This window comes from Acanthopagrus latus, chromosome 1 (assembly GCF_904848185.1).
Source record: "Acanthopagrus latus isolate v.2019 chromosome 1, fAcaLat1.1, whole genome shotgun sequence".
Lineage (NCBI taxonomy): Eukaryota > Metazoa > Chordata > Actinopteri > Spariformes > Sparidae > Acanthopagrus > Acanthopagrus latus.
The window spans coordinates 33,504,506-33,527,824 of record NC_051039.1 but is presented as its reverse complement, the minus strand read 5'-3'; the positions used below and the strand labels follow the sequence as shown (position 1 = coordinate 33,527,824).

Genomic DNA, 23,319 nt, shown 5'->3' with positions numbered 1-23,319 from the left:
ATAACCAGACTTTTACACCCAGCCCACAGCTCCGCCGGGCGACCAGACACATCAACACTGGACGCAAAAGAGTAGATTGGAGGCTTCCGTCTACTGGAGCACAACTGGAGAGAGGCAGAAGGCAAAACCGAGCCTTCAGATTGAGGTCATGACTTACCTGGAGGATCCACGGGGAGTAGGGGGGCCATTAGAGGCCTAAACCCAAAGCCTCCGACAGGGGGCCTAAACCCAAAGTCTCTGGCCTTGATGCCTAACCCCAACCTTTGACCTTTCTTTTCTTTTCTAACCTCACCTTGAGGTGACCCCTGACCCCAACCTCATTCTAGCTTTGGCCTAACCCCAACCACTTTTACCCCCCTAGAAAGATTATATTATTATAAATACCCCAGGAGACCGTTAATTAGTTAATTATATAAGCTCTTAGTTGATTAAATACATTAAGTCATACAGCCGTAGGGCTGCTAGGATCAGATAAATAAATAAATAAATAACAGATAAATACATGGAGAGTGATAAAAGCCTCGTTAATTGACTTAATTCATACACAATTGGACTATTCAAAATCACGCATAAATTAACTTTCAACTTTAAAGGACCAATACACCGAAAAATATTTACCTAAATGAAAGAAAACACACTAAAATACTCACCTGCAAACAATTGATACCTAATTAAATACTTACCTTGACAATCTGGTTAATTCATACACAATTGGAGCAATAAAAACAACAAACAAAATTCTACTTCCCTTAAAGGACCAATACAACCTAAAAATACTTACCTGAAAGAGAAAAACACATTAAAATACTTCCCTTTAAAGAGTTAAAACCTACCTACATACTTACCTCTATATATTATATTAGATATCCCTCAGAGGTCATCGGTTAATCTATTATAGATGAATTCATACAGCTTTAAGGCTGCTAATATAGGAATAAATACATTAATAAATTAATTAATTACTAAGTAGATTAATAAATAAATAAATAAATTGATAGTTCAGTATATAAATAAAGAATTCATAGAAGGAGACAGATAATTGGACACGCCCAGTTTATTTAGTCATTTCAGGCACAATTGGCTCATTAACAACAACACACACATAGATTCCAAATTTAAAGGGCACTTACACCACACATACTTACCTGACACATAGACACACATTGGATATGCACATTTAAAGGACACTTACACCAAAAAACACTTACCTGTAACATCACCACACATAAGTTATTCACATTTAAAGGACAGTTACACATAAAATCATAACCTGAAAAGCAAAAATACATTACAAAACTCACCTGCAAAGAAGAACACACACCTAAAGTACTTACCTGGACCTGAGATGACTAAGTACACTTATTAAAACACATAAAACACCTACCTACAGTAATTATACTCACCTGGAACACCTGTAAAAAGAACATACTTACCTGGAACACCTGTAATAAAGAAAATACCTACCTGGAACACCTGAAAAAGAAGAAAATACTTACCTGGAACACCTGAAAAAGAAAATACCTACCTGGAACACCTGAAAAAGAAGAAAATACTTACCTGGAACACCTGAAAGAGAAAAAACACTCACCTGGAACACCTGAAAAAGAAAGAAACACATCATATCTGTCGATTTTAATCATAGGATCTCTGGGGGAAGCAGCTTTAAACACATTGTTGTAGCAATTTTTTTTCACACTGACTTCGGCTTCATTTTCTTTTATTCACTTCTTAAGTTCAGTCAGACACTTTATTTTTTATTTTTATTTATATTTTTTGACAGGATTTGAGCAACAAAACAGCAGAAAACAATAGAGTTCAGTTAGTACATGCCCAGACATGCAGGAAGCCTTCACGGGGGAGACGTAGCAGGGGGGAGGGCTTAGCTGCGTGGGGTGCCGGGGGAGGAGATAAAAGGAGGCAGCAGCAGTAGAGTCCGTCACTCCTGCTCTGACTTAGGAACAAGCAGTATCTCTGTCAGCCAGTTGAACCACAGCTCTCTATCTTTCATTACAGTGTGCTAGGCCTGAAGAAGACCTTACCTTAGGTCGAAACGTCGCCGTCCAGCACACTCTTCTTACTTTCTGCAGCAACTCAACTAAGTTGTTTTTTCTTTTAGAACCATTTCATTGCTTTTGCCCCTTTAAGTTTCTTTTCTTCATTTCTTTCAGTTCAGGATACCTATAAAACATAAATATAAATATAAAGACATATTATAACATAACGTTGCACAAGCATCATTATTTCATTATATATCTACATAGTATAAACAACAAACATAATAAATATCACCTATAATTATTTAAATACACCGTGAAAGAAACAAACATCAACATATGGAGGAAGCGTGGAAGGAAGTGCGCTATGGGCGCACACGCCAACGGACCTATGACCCCGGCTGGGGTCGCGTGAGAGGGATGCAGAGGGGGAAGGACAGTGCACCTCCCGTGCCACTTCCGGCGCGGGCTCAGTTCCCCGTACCTAACCAGCGAGTGCCTCCTCCACTGTTGTCTCGCAACGTAGGGGTCCAGGCACACACATACGCAGACGTGTTACGTCAGGATAACCCGCGACCTGCCTGGAGAGAGGCAGAAGGCAAAACCGAGCCTTCAGATTGAGGTCATGACTTACCTGGAGGATCCACGGGGAGTAGGGGGGCCATTAGAGGCCTAAACCCAAAGCCTCCGACAGGGGGCCTAAACCCAAAGTCTCTGGCCTTGATGCCTAACCCCAACCTTTGACCTTTCTTTTCTTTTCTAACCTCACCTTGAGGTGACCCCTGACCCCAACCTCATTCTAGCTTTGGCCTAACCCCAACCACTTTTACCCCCCTAGAAAGATTATATTATTATAAATACCCCAGGAGACCGTTAATTAGTTAATTATATAAGCTCTTAGTTGATTAAATACATTAAGTCATACAGCCGTAGGGCTGCTAGGATCAGATAAATAAATAAATAAATAACAGATAAATACATGGAGAGTGATAAAAGCCTCGTTAATTGACTTAATTCATACACAATTGGACTATTCAAAATCACGCATAAATTAACTTTCAACTTTAAAGGACCAATACACCGAAAAATATTTACCTAAATGAAAGAAAACACACTAAAATACTCACCTGCAAACAATTGATACCTAATTAAATACTTACCTTGACAATCTGGTTAATTCATACACAATTGGAGCAATAAAAACAACAAACAAAATTCTACTTCCCTTAAAGGACCAATACAACCTAAAAATACTTACCTGAAAGAGAAAAACACATTAAAATACTTCCCTTTAAAGAGTTAAAACCTACCTACATACTTACCTCTATATATTATATTAGATATCCCTCAGAGGTCATCGGTTAATCTATTATAGATGAATTCATACAGCTTTAAGGCTGCTAATATAGGAATAAATACATTAATAAATTAATTAATTACTAAGTAGATTAATAAATAAATAAATAAATTGATAGTTCAGTATATAAATAAAGAATTCATAGAAGGAGACAGATAATTGGACACGCCCAGTTTATTTAGTCATTTCAGGCACAATTGGCTCATTAACAACAACACACACATAGATTCCAAATTTAAAGGGCACTTACACCACACATACTTACCTGACACATAGACACACATTGGATATGCACATTTAAAGGACACTTACACCAAAAAACACTTACCTGTAACATCACCACACATAAGTTATTCACATTTAAAGGACAGTTACACATAAAATCATAACCTGAAAAGCAAAAATACATTACAAAACTCACCTGCAAAGAAGAACACACACCTAAAGTACTTACCTGGACCTGAGATGACTAAGTACACTTATTAAAACACATAAAACACCTACCTACAGTAATTATACTCACCTGGAACACCTGTAAAAAGAACATACTTACCTGGAACACCTGTAATAAAGAAAATACCTACCTGGAACACCTGAAAAAGAAGAAAATACTTACCTGGAACACCTGAAAAAGAAAATACCTACCTGGAACACCTGAAAAAGAAGAAAATACTTACCTGGAACACCTGAAAGAGAAAAAACACTCACCTGGAACACCTGAAAAAGAAAGAAACACATCATATCTGTCGATTTTAATCATAGGATCTCTGGGGGAAGCAGCTTTAAACACATTGTTGTAGCAATTTTTTTTCACACTGACTTCGGCTTCATTTTCTTTTATTCACTTCTTAAGTTCAGTCAGACACTTTATTTTTTATTTTTATTTATATTTTTTGACAGGATTTGAGCAACAAAACAGCAGAAAACAATAGAGTTCAGTTAGTACATGCCCAGACATGCAGGAAGCCTTCACGGGGAGACGTAGCAGGGGGGAGGGCTTAGCTGCGTGGGGTGCCGGGGGAGGAGATAAAAGGAGGCAGCAGCAGTAGAGTCCGTCACTCCTGCTCTGACTTAGGAACAAGCAGTATCTCTGTCAGCCAGTTGAACCACAGCTCTCTATCTTTCATTACAGTGTGCTAGGCCTGAAGAAGACCTTACCTTAGGTCGAAACGTCGCCGTCCAGCACACTCTTCTTACTTTCTGCAGCAACTCAACTAAGTTGTTTTTTCTTTTAGAACCATTTCATTGCTTTTGCCCCTTTAAGTTTCTTTTCTTCATTTCTTTCAGTTCAGGATACCTATAAAACATAAATATAAATATAAAGACATATTATAACATAACGTTGCACAAGCATCATTATTTCATTATATATCTACATAGTATAAACAACAAACATAATAAATATCACCTATAATTATTTAAATACACCGTGAAAGAAACAAACATCAACATATGGAGGAAGCGTGGAAGGAAGTGCGCTATGGGCGCACACGCCAACGGACCTATGACCCCGGCTGGGGTCGCGTGAGAGGGATGCAGAGGGGGAAGGACAGTGCACCTCCCGTGCCACTTCCGGCGCGGGCTCAGTTCCCCGTACCTAACCCTTCATTTCATCTTTAATTTTCACGCCTAACCTCAACATTTGATCTTTTCTTTCTATTCTAACCTCACCCTGAGGTGACCCCTGACCTCAACCTCAGTCTAGCCTTGGCCTAACCCCAACCATTCTTATCCCCCCCTAGAAATATCATATTGTATAATTCATTATAGATAGATACCTACTTATGAGACACCCCTCAGAGATCATAAATTAGTTAATTAATTATATAAATTTTAGTTAAAAAGAGATAAATTTATACGGCCTTCAGGCTGTTAGTATAGGACTAATTATATAAATAAATAATTCATAGACAAATAAATAGATAATTAGAAATTCATAGTTACTTTAGTCATTTCATACACAATTGGATCATTAAAAACAACACACACATCAACACTCACATTTAAAGGACGATTACACTCAAAATACTTACCTGAAAAAAAGAAAAAACCACACACTATATACTCACCTTTAAAGGACCATTACAACCAAAATACTTACCTGAAAAAAAGAAAAACACACACTATATACTCACCTTAAAGGACAATTACACATTAAATACTTCCCTGAAAGAAAAAACCCATTAAAATAATCACCTGTAAAAGAAAGAATCCTACCTAAACACTTACCTGTACATACTTACCTGGAATGACTAACACAGCCGAACTATATATCTAACTAAATACTTACCTGGACTAACTAATACTAACCTAAATACTTACCTGAAGCAGCAGTATAGATTATTAAATAGTATAGCTTTCTAGAAATAAATAGGATCTCGGAGGGACACAGCTTTAAAGCCAGTTTATTTACAGCATTTTTTTATTTGTTTACACGTTTAGGTGCATTTATACATGTTCTAAGTTCAGCAAGATATATTTTTGATTTTTTTATTTTTGATTTGAGCAACAAAAACAGGAAGAAACACAAGGAGTTCAGTCAGTATATGCCCAGACATGTTGGAAGCCTTCACGGAGGAGACGTAGCAAGGGGGAGGGCTTACTTGCGTAGAGGGTCCGGGGGAGGAGATATAAGGGAGCAGCAGGAGCAGAGCCAGTCATACCTGCTCTGACCTAGGAACAAGAAGGATCTCTGTCAGCCAGATAAACACCAGCTCTATTTTGTCCATTTATCAGTGTGCTAGGCCTGAAGAAGACCTGACTAAGGTCGAAACGTCGCCACTTAGCACACTATCTCTCTTTTTTCTGCAGTAGCTCAAGTGCAGAGCTTTTTTTCTTAAAAACATTCTTTTTGTTTTGCCTTTTTGAGTTCTTTTCTTTGTTTTCCACTCTTTTGTTTTTCTTTCATTAATAAATATTCCCACTAAACTTAAATATAACTTTAGAACTTTGATTAAAACATACAGTGCATAAGCACATAAATTAAAACATATCTCCTTATAAACCCACAACTATTAAATATAAACCCTAGTCATTACTTATATACACCGTGAGGAAAACTTCTCCAGGATGGACGGTGTATGGAGGAAGGTCAGTTATAAGCGCAGAGGGCGACGTACCCATGATCCCGGCTGGGATCACGTGAGAGAGGCACAGTGGGGGAAGGACAGTGCACCTTCCCGGCCATTTTCGGCACAGGCTCAGTTCCCCGCACCTAACCCTAACCTCAACCTAGTAGATTATCTTAAATTCAACCCTAGTATATCTAACCCAAATTTGGAGATGTTAATTTGGATATGCCCAATTCCCTGCTAAGCTACATTGCTAACCCTAGCCCAATTGATCCACTGATCCTAAACTAATCCGAAACCTAATTATTCTAACCTAACCCCATGTCTCCTAATTAATTCAATCTAAACCCCACAGACTAAGTTACCGGAAGTCTTTAAATTGCGTATGTGTGACCAAATAGGCACACCAATAGTAGGAGCCTCCAGGAAGTGCTGTACCCTGTAGAGAGCCAAAATAGATGTAGCCAAACAGGCACATCATGAGTCCGATAGACGATGGGAAGAGACACTTAAGTCCAAGGGCGGAAGAAGGATGATTGGGAAGGCAGAAGAGAAGGAAAGGAGAAGTTGGAGGACGGATAGGACAAGGAACTTAAGGAAAATGGAGGAGTGGGAAAAAGTTAGTTTATTTGGGATTGGAAGACATTTAAAAGAAGTTTAAACCTGCAAAATAAATTAAAGTTAATTACATACTTACCTAAAACCAAATTTGGACCTGCAGAAGAATATAAATTTAAATACTTACCTGATTGGAACCTGGAAAAAAGGAAAATACTTACCTGATGGAAACCTGTAAAATAAAAGGGAAAAGGGACAAAGTTAGTTTATTTGGGATTGGAAGAAACCTGTAAAATAAATTAAAGTTAATTACATACTTACCTAAAACCAAATTTGGACATGTAGAAGAATACCTGTGAAAAAAGGAAATTACTTACCTGATGGAAACCTGTAAAAGAAAAGGGAAAATACCTACCAATTGGGACGTATAAAAGGGAAAGGAAGGAGAGAAGTCAATTAGAACACCGGGGAAGCCGAAGGGGAAGGAGGTGGCTCAAGCCAAACAGGCTGAGCACTTAATTTTTAATTGGTCAGCGCGCCTGAGGAAGGGCAAGGAGCCCGAAACGTTGCGCCAGGCTGACCAACACTAAGACCTATGAGGTCCAATTTTTTGAACACCCAGCACTTTGTGTTGGGCACCATTTAAACCAAAACTATGGGCGTATAAAACAAAATTATGGTTTAAAAATGTTAACTGAAACTAAATAATGTGTTGCTAACCAAAATAATGTGTGCAAAAAAACTAAATAATGTTTGTGAGGCTAACTACAGCTGAAAGTAATGTTTAAAGTGCAGTGGCTCTGGGGGGCAGGGCCGATGGGCCTTTCAATCGTGAGAGTGCCACTGCTAGGCTCAGGGCTTAGTCCCTGGCCTATGCTTATCCCTGCAACCTAACCCCTAACCCTAACCCTAACCCTAACCCTCACCTGCAAAGAAGAACACACACCTAAAGTACTTACCTGGACCTGAGATGACTAAGTACACTTATTAAAACACATAAAACACCTACCTACAGTAATTATACTCACCTGGAACACCGGTAAAAAGAACATACTTACCTGGAACACCTGTAAAAAAGAAAATACCTACCTGGAACACCTGAAAAAGAAGAAAATACTTACCTGGAACACCTGAAAAAGAAAATACCTACCTGGAACACCTGAAAAACAAGAAAATACTTACCTGGAAGACCTGAAAGAGAAAAAACACTCACCTGGAACACCTGAAAAAGAAAGAAACACATCATATCTGTCGATTTTAATCATAGGATCTCTGGGGGAAGCAGCTTTAAACACATTGTTGTAGCATTTTTTTCACACTGACTTCGGCTTCATTTTCTTTTATTCACTTCTTAAGTTCAGTCAGACACTTTATTTTTATTTTTATTTATATTTTTTGACAGGATTTGAGCAACAAAACAGCAGAAACAAATAGAGTTCAGTTAGTACATGCCCAGACATGCAGGAAGCCTTCACAGGGGAGACGTAGCAGGGGGGAGGGCTTAGCTGCGTGGGGTGCCGGGGGAGGAGATAAAAGGAGGCAGCAGCAGTAGAGTCCGTCACTCCTGCTCTGACTTAGGAAGAAGCAGTATCTCTGTCAGCCAGTTGATCCACAGCTCTCTATCTCTCATTACAGTGTGCTAGGCCTGAAGAAGACCTTACCTTAGGTCGAAACGTCGCCGTCCAGCACACTCTTCTTACTTTCTGCAGCAACTCAACTAAGTTGTTTTTTCTTTTAGAACCACTTCATTGCTTTTGCCCCTTTAAGTTTCTTTTCTTCATTTCTTTCAGTTCAGGATACCTATAAAACATAAATATAAATATAAAGACATATTATAACATAACGTTGCACAAGCATCATTATTTCATTATATATCTACATAGTATAAACAACAAACATAATAAATATCACCTATAATTATTTAAATACACCGTGAAAGAAACAAACATCAACATATGGAGGAAGCGTGGAAGGAAGTGCGCTATGGGCGCACACGCCAACGGACCTATGACCCCGGCTGGGGTCGCGTGAGAGGGATGCAGAGGGGGAAGGACAGTGCACCTCCCGTGCCACTTCCGGCGCAGGCTCAGTTCCCCGTACCCTACCAAAAAAATGGAAAAATAAAAAGACCAAAAATATAAAATAAGTGGTGTAAAATAATACTTGATATAAACTTTAATTTAAAATATATAACTAAACTAGAAATTATAAATATTATTAACTAAATACACCGCGACAATAACTCAAATAGGAGAAGATGGGAGAGGGGGCGGGCCAGGCATGTTAAAGATGGACCGTGCATTTCTGGGCGACCACCACGGTGGTGCCCATCTCTCTTCCCCTCCCCTAACCCCCACAACCACTTCCTCCCCTGTGCCTAACCCTAAAAAGGACCAATGCTGATTAACCCTCATTGGCCCCTCACGCAGGGACGGGAATTAATTAATTAATTAATTACCTCCATTTTTTTCCATAGTTTTACTGGTGCAGTTAAATTTTTGCTCTGGCGCCCTCTTGTGGCCACACTATGACACTGGTTCTGACTGTGAGTGTTAGTGTAGGGCTACAGATATACTGTACCTGTCTTGTGGCTTCATTTGGTTTTCACAGTTTGCTTTTCACAGATGGTGCCCTCTTGTGGCCACAGCTTGGCACTGGGAAAACAATCATCTGGGTGTTTTGCCGCCAAGAAGAGGCAAATTACAGTCATGGAAAATATTATTAGACCACCCTTGTTTTCTTCAATTTCTTGTTCATTTTAATGCCTGGTTCAACTAAAGGTACATTTGTTTGGACAAATATAATGATAACAACAAAAATAGCTCGTAAGAGTTTAATTTAAGAGCTGATATCTAGCCATTTTCCATGGTTTTCTTGATAGTAACCAAAATCACTTCAGTTCTTACATCAATAGCTATGGCACTGTACTGCCAAAAACACTGCTTTTAAGCATTCCATGTTTTCTTTTCTGTTTGCTTTAAACACATGATACACACAGGAGTTAGTACTTGATTGCGTAGCCATCGTTTTTGATGACTGAAGCCATGCGTCTTGGCATGCTCTCCACCAGCTTCTGACATTGTTCTGCTGTCACAGCAGCCCATTCCTGTTGCACAATTTCAAACAAATTTGCTTTGTTTTTGGGCTTGTGGTTCTCCATTTTGAGTTTGATGATTTTCCATAGGTTTTCAACTGGATTCAGATCTGGTGATTGAGCAGGCCAAGGCATGGTGCGAATGTTGTGGTTCTCCATCCAGGCTTTAACTGACCTTGCTGTGTGGCAAGGGGCATTGTCTTGTTGGAAAATCCAGTCATTCGAGGCAGGAAAGAGTTTTCCAGCTGATGGAAGAAGACTGTTTTCAAGAGTAGCCCTGTACATGACCTGGTTCATTCGCCCTTCACACAATTGCATTTGCCCTGTTCCACTCATACTGAAACAACCCCAGATCATCACTGATCCACCCCCATGTTTTACTGTAGGGGCAAGACAGTCTGGTTTGTAGGCTTCTCCAGGCCTCCTCCTAACCAGTAAGTTAGCTGGAGTGGGCATCAACTCAAAATTGGATTCATCAGTGAAGAGAACCTTAGCCCAATCATCAACAGTCCAATCCTTGTAATCCCTAGCAAAGAGTAACCGGGCCTTCCTGTGCCTTTCGTTGATGAAGGGCTTCTTCCGTGCTCTGTGTGACTTCAGACCAGCTTCAACAAGTCGGTTTCGAACTGTCCTTGCCGAACAAGTCACATTTCTCGACAGTGCCCACTCATTTTGAAGGTCCCTGGAGGTCTCACGACGATTCCTGACACAGGAACGGACGAGTGCACGGTCATCTCGTGGGGTAGAGAGACGTTTCCTGCCGCGGCCAGGTTGCAATTTGGTAGTGCCGTGTTCGGCTTGTTTTTTCTTGTTGTAATGAACAGCTGTCTTGGAGATCTTTAGTTTTTTTGCTACCTGTCTCTCACTCATGCCAATTTCCAGCTGTGCCAAGATGGCTGCCTTTGTGGCTTCACATAATTCTTTTGTTTTAGGCATTATGTGAGAGCTGACAGCTTCTGACTTGTGCTATGGCTTGAATGTAAGCAGGAAACCACTCTAAGCCTTTGCATGTGCAGTGCTGCTTATGACATGAAATGGCCTCTTATATACCCTGGGAATACAATTAAGCTTAAGAATGTCAAATAGGACATAAAGTATTATGTGATCAGCTGCATTTTTTGTCGTGTTCATTGTATTATACCTTTAGTGGTACCAGGTATTAAAATGAACAAGAAATTGAAGAAAACAAGGGTGGTCTAATAATTTTTTCCATGACTGTATATATACACGAGGTACGTTACAGCCGGTTGAAGGTGAAGGATGGAGGATGGGAGACAGGAAAGGAAACTAAGAAGGGAAAGTATAAAGGAAATTAAGGTTACTAAATTTAATATAAATATGCAAATTTATGAAATGAAAGAAGGGGAAGAAAGGTTAATTAAAGCCAATTATAGGTAAATTATTCAAAACTATTTAAAACTAAATTAAGTTATAGAAAAAGCTAAAAACAACATTAAAATAAGTTAGATAGCCTACTATATAAAACTTAGATAAAAAAAGTCAAAGATAGAAGTTAAAGAATAACTTAGAAAGGCATGGGAAAGGGAGAGTATAAAAGAAAGGAAGATAGAAAAGAGATCAGTTTGGCTAAAGCATTCAAAGGGGAAACATCTCCTCATTTAAGGCAAATTAATGCATCATGTATCCCCGGGCCTGATGAAGACACATCCCAGTCGAAACGTTGCCACCTAGAGGGATACAAATAGAAAAATGATTAATCATAAAAAATAAATGAGCCAATTAAGAGCATTAAACTAAACAACATTATGCCAAACAAAAAAATGTAAATAAACAAAAAAATAGAAAAATAAAAAGACAAAAAATAATTTCATACTTGATATAACAAAGGCTGCATTAAGGGTAATTAAATCTAAATAATAATACTTTATATAACAAAGGCTGAAATAAGGTAATTTAACCTAAACAAAAACAAAATTATACTTTATATAACTAAGGCTGCTCTAAAATAACATAAATTAATATTATACAAAAAACCAATTAAGGGAAATTTGGAGCTACTTGGGGGAGAGGGAGGGGTCACACCACGGGGTGGAGAGTGCACTTCTGGCGCCACTTTGTTGGTGGCCAGTTCCTTTCCCCTTATCTAACCCTAACCCTAACCCGGTTGTGGGTGAAGGATGGAGGGCGGGAGAGAGGAAAGGAAACGGAGAGAGAAGAGGAATAGGGAGAGTGGGATAAATTAGTTAAAATTAATTATAATAAACACAATTGATAAACAAAATTCATAGGGGAATATTTATTGGGTTTAAAATAAGTTAAATACAACATATTAAAAATCAACAAAACAGACATAACAAATAAGTTACATTTATTGAAAACAAATATGTTACAGAAGAAGACATTAAAAAACAAGTTAAATAAATAAGTTAAAAACAAACAACCTTAAACACAAGCTAGTGGTAACATAAGTATAAGTAAATTCATAGTCAAAGTAAAAAAAGTTATCTACGTCTAAATAAAGAGAAATTATGGTAGAGTATACAAGGGAGACAGAGAGCAAGACACATTCAGTTTGGCAGTAGACTTTGGAGGAGCAACATCTCCCCAGCATTGAAGGGATACCTGTAGGATGGCCATAGCCTGAAGAAGTCCAAGTCGGAAGACACGTCGCGCGAGCCACCTACAACAAAAACAAAACGGTTAACCAAAACAAATATGGGTGGGAATTATGAAAAACAATAAAACGCCAAACTATAAAAAATAAAAATAAAATTAAAAAAAATGGAAAAATAAAAAAATAAATAAATAAGCGGTGAAAATAATACTTGATATAAACTTTAATTTAAGATATATAACTCAACTAGAAATTATTAAAATTATTACTTAAATACACCGCGTAAATAACTCAAGTAGGAGAGGATGGGATGGGGGGCTGGCCAGCCATGTCGATGGACCGTGCACTTCTGGGCGACCACATAGTGGTGCCCAGCTCTATTCCCTTCCCTAACCCCTATCAAAACGCACTTTAATGCCAAAGCAGCCTTAAAATGCTGCATTGGGCTGCATTTTCCATCATGAATGAAAAGGAATGGAAGCCATTGTTCACTGCAGGGAATTGCGCATGTGGACTGATGTCATTTGATATTTGTAGGATAATGCACGAAAAATTTGTACATAACTTTTTGCACGTCTCCATACAAATCCCTTCATGAGAATATGTTGGTGTGTGTATAGCTCAACAGCAATCTGTTGATTAGTCAGATTTGATGAGATTCAATCCTATGATGCTATTTGAAACACAAACAGTTAAAATGGCAATATGTAGGGTGATCTGAAAGGCATTTTTGATGGTATACAATTGTAAAAAAAAAAAATAAATAAGGACATTTGATCAATAATCAAAAGAATAATCAGTTCATATAATTGTTGCTTACTATTAGTGGAATAGATTATTTAACATTTCAATTTGTTCTGGAGAAGAAAACAAGCTGTTCTCAGAGGAGAATAGTTCCCAGAATACTGTTTAAAGCTGGTAAGGTTGCAGGGTCAACCACATGTAAACACAATCAAACAGTATAAAATGTGTTGTCTTTGAAGGTCAGTTTATTTATTTAGTTTGTGTAGGCAGAGGAAAATTTGAAGCCAATGAAGATATTTCTTCTCTCATTAACATCTCTTGACCTTAACAACAGAATGGTCTTGTAAAAATCAGACTGGGTGTAGTCCCGCAACCCCCCCCCCCCCCCCCCCCCCGCCACCCCCACCACACACACACACACACACACACACACACACACACAGGGCTGAGAGCTGTGTGGAGCCCAGCTTTTGTCCACTTGAAAGACGAAAATAGTCTCCGTCGTCCACACGTGGGGGCGCATGTGAGATGGTCATGCGCGCTCGGAACAACATCAACAAAGCCATTCAGCCAATCCGGTTGCTCCGCTCGCTCTCAGCCCTCCCTCGAGCCGCTATGCTCCGCTGCATTCTTGGTATTTGAGCGATAAGCGCGTGAGGTCTGGCCCGGGAAGCATGCCAGAGGTTGAGTCCGGAGCTCCGGAGATGTCCCGAAAAAGAGGCGCTGAGCCCGGACCCCTGCCCGAGCAAGTCCCGGAGAGGAAGAAGGCCTGCTGGGGTATTCTGACAAGCCAAGGTCGGTACACCGCTGTGCTGTGATTAAGGCAGACGCTGTTTATCGAGCGGGTAGAAAAGATGGTCAGAAGTGGAAAATATTGTGTAGTTGTATATATTCTGATAACGTAGGCTACTGTTAATAACATCACATTGTTAAGCTCTTGGCAGCTATGTGGCCTAAAGCTTGCAGTGTGTCTGACTTCTGTGGCTGGGTATGGAGAATGCTGACAGCCTGTTCCTCCCTAGACCCCCACGTTTCCACGCAAAACTGAAAAAGATAAAATAAAGATAAGGCCTCTTAACTCTCATCAGAACTACTACGGATACAGCTGCTAACGTGAGTTGTTCAAAAACCTTCTTTTTAGTAAAGTCTGTGTACACAAACAAAGTTCTCAATACTCGTGTTCATGTATAGAGACCCTGGGGATACTAAGAGCAAAGTTTCATGTTGCGTCGAGCCTTCGCAGTGTTTTGAGAATAATGATTTTGATGCTTGCGTAAAAGTAACCGTAGCACTCCCATTGAAAATTAGCTTGCCCAAAAACGAAACTATGGTAAATCTTAAAAGTGCCTCTTTCGTCGTAATTATGCTTTGACACGAAGGTTTTACTCATATTCAATCGCAAATAAAGCATCGGTGTATGATGTTTGATGAAATGTGGTCTGCCAAAAAGCAGACTAATAAAGTTGTAATAGTAAGTTATTGGATTTAATTATCATAATATGGTTAGATCAGGATAATTTTGGTTAGACAGTTCACATGTTCTGACCATCCTCAAATTATTCATGAAGAGTGAGGGAAAAGGTGTGGGGGTGGGTTAGAGGTAGAAGCAGAATAGTTCACTGGGAATAACCAAAGGGAGGAAAGTAAAGATTATAAGCCAGGCTGTGCTTCATGCTGCTGAAGCCCATTTGTAGGTTACAGTAATATATTATCTTTGTACATGGCATTAAGTGGGCGCTTACTGTCAGCAAGCTGTGTTGTTTGCATCACTGTAGCTTGTACGACAAAGTTAGTTGGTCTTCTTCGTGCAACCGTAGATCTGAACATTTGTACATTATTCTTAAAAAGGCCATATTGCATGCCTGCCTCCATATTTGTGTCTACGAGCAGCTGCAATCTTAAGTCATGTTATAAATCATGCACGACATTCCTCAAACCTGCACTTTGGTCTTTTGTCAAAGTGCTTTTTGAAGTTGCTGCATCTTCCTCCTGGTGTAAGTTAGACAGACAAACTTGATTTATTGATACATATGAGGAGGATAAGAACAGGATTAAGGGTTATTTAACCACTGAATGTAAAAGTCCTAATACCTAACGTGTGTAAATTTATTGTGTTAATATATATTTTGCTTGTTTCTTTATGTGATTTATTTTATGCTGCTGTATTGGCCATGACTCCCATGCAAAAGAGATTCTGATTTTCATTGGTAATATTTCTGGTTAAAAAAAACAAAAGTTAAAATGAATACAGACTAAAAGAGGGTTTGTTTTGCAGTTTGTAACTGTCTACTTAAAGTGGAAACAGACTTGTGTTTCCAAGTGGCATTGTTGTCTCTTTTGCTGTTGCAAAATCATCCATATCACTTTTAATTTTTAACTGAAGTAGCCGCTACCAGGAACACAGGAAAACACCCTTCATTTTCCCGGGCGATCTCTTACTTGGCGGTAGACAGGGTTTCCTCATAATGCACAGTTTAAGACAGAACCAGATATTTTCTGTCTTCGCTGCACTTTCTTCTTCTTTACCCACAATCCAATTTGGGTTAGGGTTGGCATTTTTTTAACTATAGCCCTGTAACCAATATCAAATCCCATATTTCCCTACATATACAGAAACATTATTAACCAGAATGGCACTCAATAGAGCCTAGAAAATTCCTAGATCCATCTATTTCGCTGAATCCACACCAAAGGTTAATGGGGGTCTATTCTGGGCCGAGAAACATTCTCCATCCAAGCTTGGTGGAAATCTGTTCGGTAGTTTTCATGAGCACAAGAGAACCCATGACTGTGATCAGTGACAGTGCAGGCTGATGTTAAACAAAGCAAACTGAAGGAAACAGTAGTTAATATTTGAGGTAAAAAAGGGAGAAACTTTTCTTCTGCTATCTGTGTTGTTGTTTTTCATGACCTCTCCAAAATGGCTGCCGGCATGTACCAGCCAGAGGAGGCTGAGGATGTCAAGGACCTCACAGACCATCTAAATATGGCAGCCTGCCTCTATAACTGTCCACTCTCAGAAGATTAGATCAGCGTGAGATGGCTTTCTAACATGTCCCCCCAGATAGCTAATAGCAGAGTCAGTGACTAACAGATAGCTTAGGTTAGTCTGTTAGGTTTATTCTCAACAAATTGATAATTTTGTTCTCCCTGCTGCAGAGGCAGTCCTTCAGTTATCCAGCTAGTGCTTAGTTAGCTAGTAAGCTAACTAGTAGCTATTTTTAGCATTTGCACTGAGCAGTGTGGCTGCTGAGGTGGTCACTGACAGGCGTGGGGGCAGCAGAGGGTGTGGAGGTCCTCTTACTTCCATTTCATCGAAATGTCTTATATTTACCAGTGGCTGGATGTGCCATGGGGAGACGGAGATATGGGTATGTTATAGATAAGACTGTGTGTGTCTCTGTGGTGTATATTGAGATGCAGTCGCTGCTCCCACAGAAGCTTAGTAACACTAAATATAACTACATGGAGCAATGCTGAAGGTCTGCCACAGATTCTGTTTTGAGCACATACTTTCCTTTAAGTCAAAATGAGTGTGGCTACAGGTACTATAAATCAATACTAGATTATTTTACTTCTTTACTTACTGCTAGATAATAAATGTACTATTGCATGTGATTAAAGCATCACAAAATCGGTAAGAAAATTAGTTCATTTGGTGTTTTGCTCTCAGCTCATTCATCTCAGTGCTAGGGTGCCCATAGCTGTTTGCCACCGTGTCTTATGTCCTTGGGGTTCGAAATTCTCACACATGATTCACAGCAGTCTTTATGTCAGAACAAAACTGACTCTCCCTTTGTCTCTTTTTTGTCTTGTTTTTATCTTTGTGTGTGTGTGTGTGTGTGTGTTTGTGTGTCTCCAGGGTCCTGGGCAGACCGCTCCCCTCTCCATGAAGCAGCTTCCCAGGGTCGCCTGCTTGCCTTGCGTACCCTGCTGGCTCAGGTAAGGCCCCATTATATTTTGATCTTTATGCTTATTTTTTGGCCTTTTCAGTACAAATGTCAGCACATAAAAAGTGTACGTTGCTGGACACAATCCATATTTGTTTTTGGTACGAGAACATATGACGGTGTATTGTCCAGTCTATTTTCTCAGTTGACACTTTTGTGGTCCTTCCTGAATGTCAAAGAATAAAAAAATCTGTGCAAACATTCTTTATGTTCACTTTTGTACCAAGCTTTATGTTTTATGCTTAAGTGATGTTTCTTCTGGCTTGTTAAGTTGAAAGCTAAGCGCACCATTACATAAATATGATACCAGCTCAATCCATTCCTCCGCACCAGGTATTTCTGGCTTCAGCCTTTTCTAAGTCAGAAGTTTCTTGCGAGCCACCAACAGTATTCTCAACAAATAATTGCTCTACTTCCTCCATCAGGGTTCCATCAGCTTTGAACTGAAAATATTTTGGTTTGAAAGATTGTCCAGGATGCTATAACTCCAAAATACAATGAAAGCTGGGGACCATCTTGTGATGGGATGACACCCGCCACAACACTTATCAACATGTTGAAATTCTGACCAATGACTAGTCAGTTAATAGACATAGACACACTTGGGAAAGTATCTCAAATGGTTTCTGTAGTTGTTCCTGGCTGCTAGAATGGGTAAAGCTTCTTAAACAACTAAAGTCATATTGTTGTTTACTTTTATTTTAAGGGATATCATGCCAACATTGTCACCATTGATTATGTGACCCCTCTCCATGAAGCCTGTCTGTCAGGACATGTGGCTTGTGTCAGAGCATTAATAAATGCTGGAGCCAATGTAAGTATACTCCTTATCACCATCAGTATTATATGTCCACTGCGTGTGCACCCTTAAACACAAAACCATGTTCAAACAGCTGCTGACAGTGTGTCTTGCATTTATGCACCAATGTGTGTGTGTGTGTGTTAGTAGAACCACTGACTGTGTTTCTCACCTGTATTTTTGTGGGCCTAGGTGAATGCTGCTACCATTGATGGTGTCACTCCTCTGTACAACTGTTGTGCCTCTGCCAGTGTCAGTTGTTTGGAACTGCTGCTGCAGAATGGAGCGCACACACACACGTCACACACACACTTCCCCTCGGCCCTGCACGAAGCCTGCAAGAGAGGTAAAGACTGTACACAGAGCAGAAACCTTGTATGCAGTATATGATTTTGGTCTCTTATCCACACTATCTTAAACATCACATCACCAAAATTAGTGGAATTTGGCTGAATTGACTTGACTTGCATCTCCATGTTAGTGTTGACAAACTAGAAATGAGCAGCTGAAGACTGTGCTCAAATCAGCATGACAGCACACCTGACGAATTAATATATTACTCCGCCAAGTCCTTGGCAAGATTGTATCTATCTCCATGGTAACATAGTAAGAGTCAGAGCTGGAGCAAAAAAATAAAAACTACGACTTGAAATTCAAACTTTCTGCCATAAAATATGCAGAGGAAAACTCGGAAAACACGTTTCTCTGTCGACACCAAGAGAGTGAGAGATTGGCGAAAAAATGAAACAGAGCTGTCCGAGGAGGACAGCAACAGGGTAAGGCTGCCTGGTGGAGGGAGGAAGAAGGCTAGGGAGGAAGAAGGCTAGGGAGGAGCCTGAGATAAACATGTGGGGATGGGTGATCAGCAAACAGGCATGCCACGAGAGAGTGTCCTACAAAATGATCAGGGCGATGGAGAAACAAATGTATGCCACCGTGAGTGACAGCAGAGATGAGGAGTTTGCTGCAAGTGTTGGTTGGCTGCATCATTTCCTCAGCCGCAACAACGTCACTTTCAGAAGACATACAATTATTGCCCAGCAGGATGTCAGAGAATTCACAGAGAAGCTGGAGAAGTTGTGACATTTTCATTTCAGATTTTTGAGAGGAAGGAATTAAACACGTGTCCCACATAAACGCCTGGTCTGTTAGGTGATTGAAACAAATAAACGGCCCGGCTGTTATTTATTTTCCCTTCGGTTTGAGAGACACTATTGTGACCGTGGTCAAAAGGTTTTAAAAAAATATATAAAAGAAAAAAAATCAACACCTTTTTTATAACATGGGCGATAACAAATAAGCATTTTCTGTTGATCTGCACAGTATTGATTTAGTTTGGGAAATTCCAAGACTGCGATAAAACATTAACGTCAGCTCAGAGTTCAGTCATCTGGGACTAGAAAGTCCTTTCTGTTGCTAGGTCGTTACTATGGGTTGGATTATTTGCTGGAGTGGTAAACTACGTTCCATTACACATTTGAGTCTACTGACGTGACTGATTTTGTTTCAGTTATTACTCAGACCCCATGTGTTTCCATGGAAACGCGAAGCACACTCGCAAAAAAACTTTGAATACAAAATGTCCATCAACCTGGATATATTTTGATTATACATTTTATTTGTGTTGGTATTAGTTGTATAATCGCAATATTGCCCTCGGGGGTGTGCTTTAACGTCACAGCATGACAGTGATGCGGTCAGCACCGAGGCGCTAAGCAATTGCTTAACTATACAACCACACGTCATTTCAAATATCTTACTTCATCATTGAAAGTTTGTCCATTTTTTTATCATTGTCTGTGCGTGTGCAGGTAGTAGCCAGTGTGTAGAGTCCCTGCTGTGTCATGGAGCTGATCCAGACTATGAAGTGTCCCACTTAGGCTCTCCTCTCTACATGAGCTGTCTCCACCAACACACAGCTTGCTCAAAGATTCTGCTGCACAAAGGTAATGCAACTTTCTGCCACCATAACTTGTAGCACGCCTGTGTTACCTCCTGTACTGGGAGCAGGTGCCAACAGTTTAATCTGATTTGCCATTGTTTTGACCTTTCTGGTCCAGAAAGCTTGCAGTTTTAGTTCTCAAAGCTTTGTAGAGTTCATGTTGTAAAGTGGGCTCAGTCTGCACTGCTAAACAGTTGTACTCAAATATTTTGATTCAGTGTTGTCAAAAATATAGATTTTTCAATACAGATTGATTTTGAATATTTGAAATGGTTTCAGTTGTCATTTCCCACAGTAGCGATGAAGCAGCAGCGCTTCAGTTGATGAAAACAGATTATGAATAGAAGTAAATCAGCTTAGATGCGGTTCTGCTTCAAACACAGCACACAAGACACCTTACATTTATCTTTAAATGTTGCATACATTTTCATTGTGTATATGATGTATTGTGAACATCGGTATTTTTCATGGTATTGTATCAAAGTAAGAATTTCCAGTATTTTGACAACACTAAAATGTTGATATAGAAAGTATTGCTTAAAGATTCAGTGAGCAGGACTGAGTGTCATCCAGTGGTGAGTTTGCAGATTGCAACCTACTGAATACCCCTCTACTCACCTTCCTCTTCTGAGCCTGTATGTGACCCTGCAGTGTCCATGAAACATGCAAATTATTGCAAGCCCCATTCTAGAGTCAGTGTTTGATTTGTCTGTTCTAGGGTACTGTACTCCCTATGTAGATAAAAGACGAATTCTAGCCCCATTCTAGAGTCAGTGTTTGATTTGTCTGTTCTAGGGTACTGTACTCCCTATGTAGATAAAAGACGAATTCTAAGACAGCAAAAACACAATGATGATTAGTTTCAGGTGATTTACATAAATGTAGAACATAATTATGAGTATTATATTCCATTAGATGTTACTAAGTCCTACAAACTGTAGTGAACTTTAGTGTAGCCTCATGTTAATACTAATGTGGTGGTCTTCCTGACCATCAAAAATAAATCCTGGATCCTTTTCATTCTTTTGGGGCTGTGTCATTTGATGATTTTTTAAGAGGCTTGTAAAAATAGGCAGTAATGAAATATTTATTTTTATCTCTCTTATCCCTGTATCATCTTGTGACCTCTCAGGAGTATTTTGGCACCCCATTGTTGGCTGTGGCCCCTAGGTATGGGAGCACTACTCTAGTCTGTCCAATGTGATGTTTCAGTGTATTCTTCTGAAGTCTGAGCTGTGACATAAAGGGTGCAAATATGTTCTGATATACTGAAAAGAGATCAAAATCTGGAATAGCTCCTAGATGATACTATGACTACATTTATATTATTTTACAATATCTAATTTATTACATTTCCCTCTCCTCTGCTCCTCCCCTGTCCTTCTCTCTCCTCATCTTCTCTAGGAGCCAATGTCAATGTAGGCAGAGGAGGTGACAGTCCTCTGCATGCAGCTGTCAGACAGGACAGTGCAGATCAGGTGTCAGTCTTACTGGACTATGGAGCTGATGTCAACGTCAGAGACAGTAACAATCAGCGCCCTGTAGAGCTAGCCCCCCCTGGTGGAAAAACACAACAGCTACTACAGACATTTGAAGGTATTGCAATATTATCTGCTGTGGTGATTCTTAATGTGGGTGGATGCACCACTGGAAGCTTTTTCAAACAGTTAAAGGAAACTACTCTGTCTTTCTGTAGTTTCTCCGAGGAGTCTCTGCCAGTTGTGTCGTATCCAGATCAGGAACCTGATTGGTCGATCCAGACTGAAGCTGCTCCCTGTCCTTCCTCTCCCTTCCCTGCTCACCAACTATCTGGAGCACACGTAGGATGGTGGGCACACATGCAACATGCCAGTGAATTTAGATGCCATTGTTTCAACATTTTGAATTTGGATGTGCCAAGCTCCTTATTAAATCAATTTTAGGTTAAAATATAACCATGGTTTCAACTATATGGTCGGGTTTGTCTACTACAAAATCACTGCTACAAAATCCACTCAAGAATTTGAAACTGTACTCTGGTACAAGGCACAGCCCTGATTCCAAAATGTTGGAACGCTGTGTAATAATCAGTATAACAAAGTGTTATAATTAACGAATCCATTTTGGCAGAATTGAAAAGGGTACGAAGACAGTATATTTAATGTAATGTGGAATGCTCTGAGAACACTTGTTTGGAACATTCCACAGGTAAACAGGTTGATTGGTAACAGGTGATAGTATGATGATTGAGTATGAAAGCAGCATCCTTGGAAAGGCTCAGTTGTTCACAGGCAAGCATGGGGCTGGGGAATACTTAATAATTTACACAGCATCCGAACTGATTTGGATACAGGGTTGTACATTTGTTTTTTTGTGTTGATATAACTGGCACAGTCTCCGTGAAATATGTTTATTCAATGGCATTCAGTGCTTCCTCTTGGATGACTGTCTGGATGATAAAGACATCTAATCCACACTTTGAATTCATTTCGTTGGTTAAGCACATAATGTCATGTTGTAAATATTGAGATGTATTTTCCATTGGCATGTGCTGGCTTTCAAATATCTGTATGTATATGTAAATACAAATAAATGATCCATGACATGACCTCATTGACCTGTCCAACTCACCCACAGCTGTACACCTGAAGGAGGGTTACACTGTGAAACTGGTACTCTGCATTTAACCCATCCTGAGGGAGGAGTGGACAACTCAATACTCCACTCCTGTACCTTGTTCAAGGGCACTGACAGGAGGTTTAACCTGGTGTGCATGTGTTTTGATGATGGGGGAAACTGCAGTACCCAGATAAAGTTCACACAAGGAAGGGGAGAAAACACACAAACTCCATTCAGAAAAGCCTTGTGAACTTCTTGCTGAGGCAACAGTAACCACTGTGCCACCCTACTGCCAAGCTAGTTTGTTGAAGACTTGCTGCAGACTTAAAGGTCCATTTTTTAACAAAGGTGATTGAGAGACAAATAGTCTTATTCCTCATCAAACAGCACTAGGCTTAGGGTAACAATATGTGCTTTATATGCTAAATGCTATATGTTATACGCTAAGCTTTGAGCTAAGAATTTGCGGTGTTAACCCTGATTTTAGGGTTATCCCCTGAAAATCGACTAAACACGGCTAAAAAGTGTCTTTAGAAAAAAAGGCTAATGTAAACAGTATTAGTCACATGGGCATTTTAGAATGTCAACATTAGTTAGAAGATACAAAGAACAATTAACACAAAAAGCCCAGTGTGAA

The 23,319-nt window shown here is 39.6% G+C and overlaps 1 protein-coding gene and 3 long non-coding RNA genes across 4 annotated transcripts; 1 reads left to right on the top strand and 3 right to left on the bottom strand.

The window, feature by feature from the left end:
• Positions 1–6: 6 nt before the first annotated feature.
• Positions 7–2,576, bottom strand: LOC119021235. The gene is made up of 3 exons (XR_005075507.1): positions 2,384–2,576; positions 2,040–2,178; positions 7–1,951 (listed from the first exon to the last, which is right to left on the bottom strand). It is a non-coding gene; the product is annotated as an uncharacterized LOC119021235 (long non-coding RNA).
• Positions 2,577–4,325: 1,749 nt separating this feature from the next.
• LOC119021285 lies at positions 4,326–4,950 on the bottom strand. The gene is made up of 3 exons (XR_005075512.1): positions 4,854–4,950; positions 4,510–4,648; positions 4,326–4,421 (listed from the first exon to the last, which is right to left on the bottom strand). It is a non-coding gene; the product is annotated as an uncharacterized LOC119021285 (long non-coding RNA).
• Positions 4,951–11,330: 6,380 nt separating this feature from the next.
• On the bottom strand, positions 11,331–18,449 carry LOC119027861. Its single transcript, XR_005077493.1, has 3 exons — positions 18,315–18,449; positions 12,658–12,715; positions 11,331–11,762 (listed from the first exon to the last, which is right to left on the bottom strand). It is a non-coding gene; the product is annotated as an uncharacterized LOC119027861 (long non-coding RNA).
• LOC119027854 (ankyrin repeat and SOCS box protein 5-like) lies at positions 13,959–22,671 on the top strand. The gene is made up of 7 exons (XM_037113350.1): positions 13,959–14,188; positions 17,256–17,335; positions 18,050–18,157; positions 18,335–18,488; positions 19,954–20,088; positions 21,489–21,680; positions 21,781–22,671. The coding sequence occupies exons 1-7, from the start codon at positions 14,068–14,070 to the stop codon at positions 21,906–21,908; spliced, it is 918 nt and encodes a 305-aa protein (XP_036969245.1). The 5' UTR covers positions 13,959–14,067; the 3' UTR covers positions 21,909–22,671.
• The last annotated feature ends 648 nt before the right edge of the window (positions 22,672–23,319 follow it).

Coding starts and splice junctions, on each gene's coding strand:
- LOC119027854 (XM_037113350.1), top strand. CDS start 14,068: ATGCCAGAGGTTGAGTCCGGAGCTCCGGAGATGTCCCGAAAAAGAGGC. Junction 18,489..19,953: donor GCACGAAGCCTGCAAGAGAG/GTAAAGACTGTA, acceptor GTGCGTGTGCAG/GTAGTAGCCAGTGTGTAGAG. Junction 20,089..21,488: donor AAAGATTCTGCTGCACAAAG/GTAATGCAACTT, acceptor CATCTTCTCTAG/GAGCCAATGTCAATGTAGGC.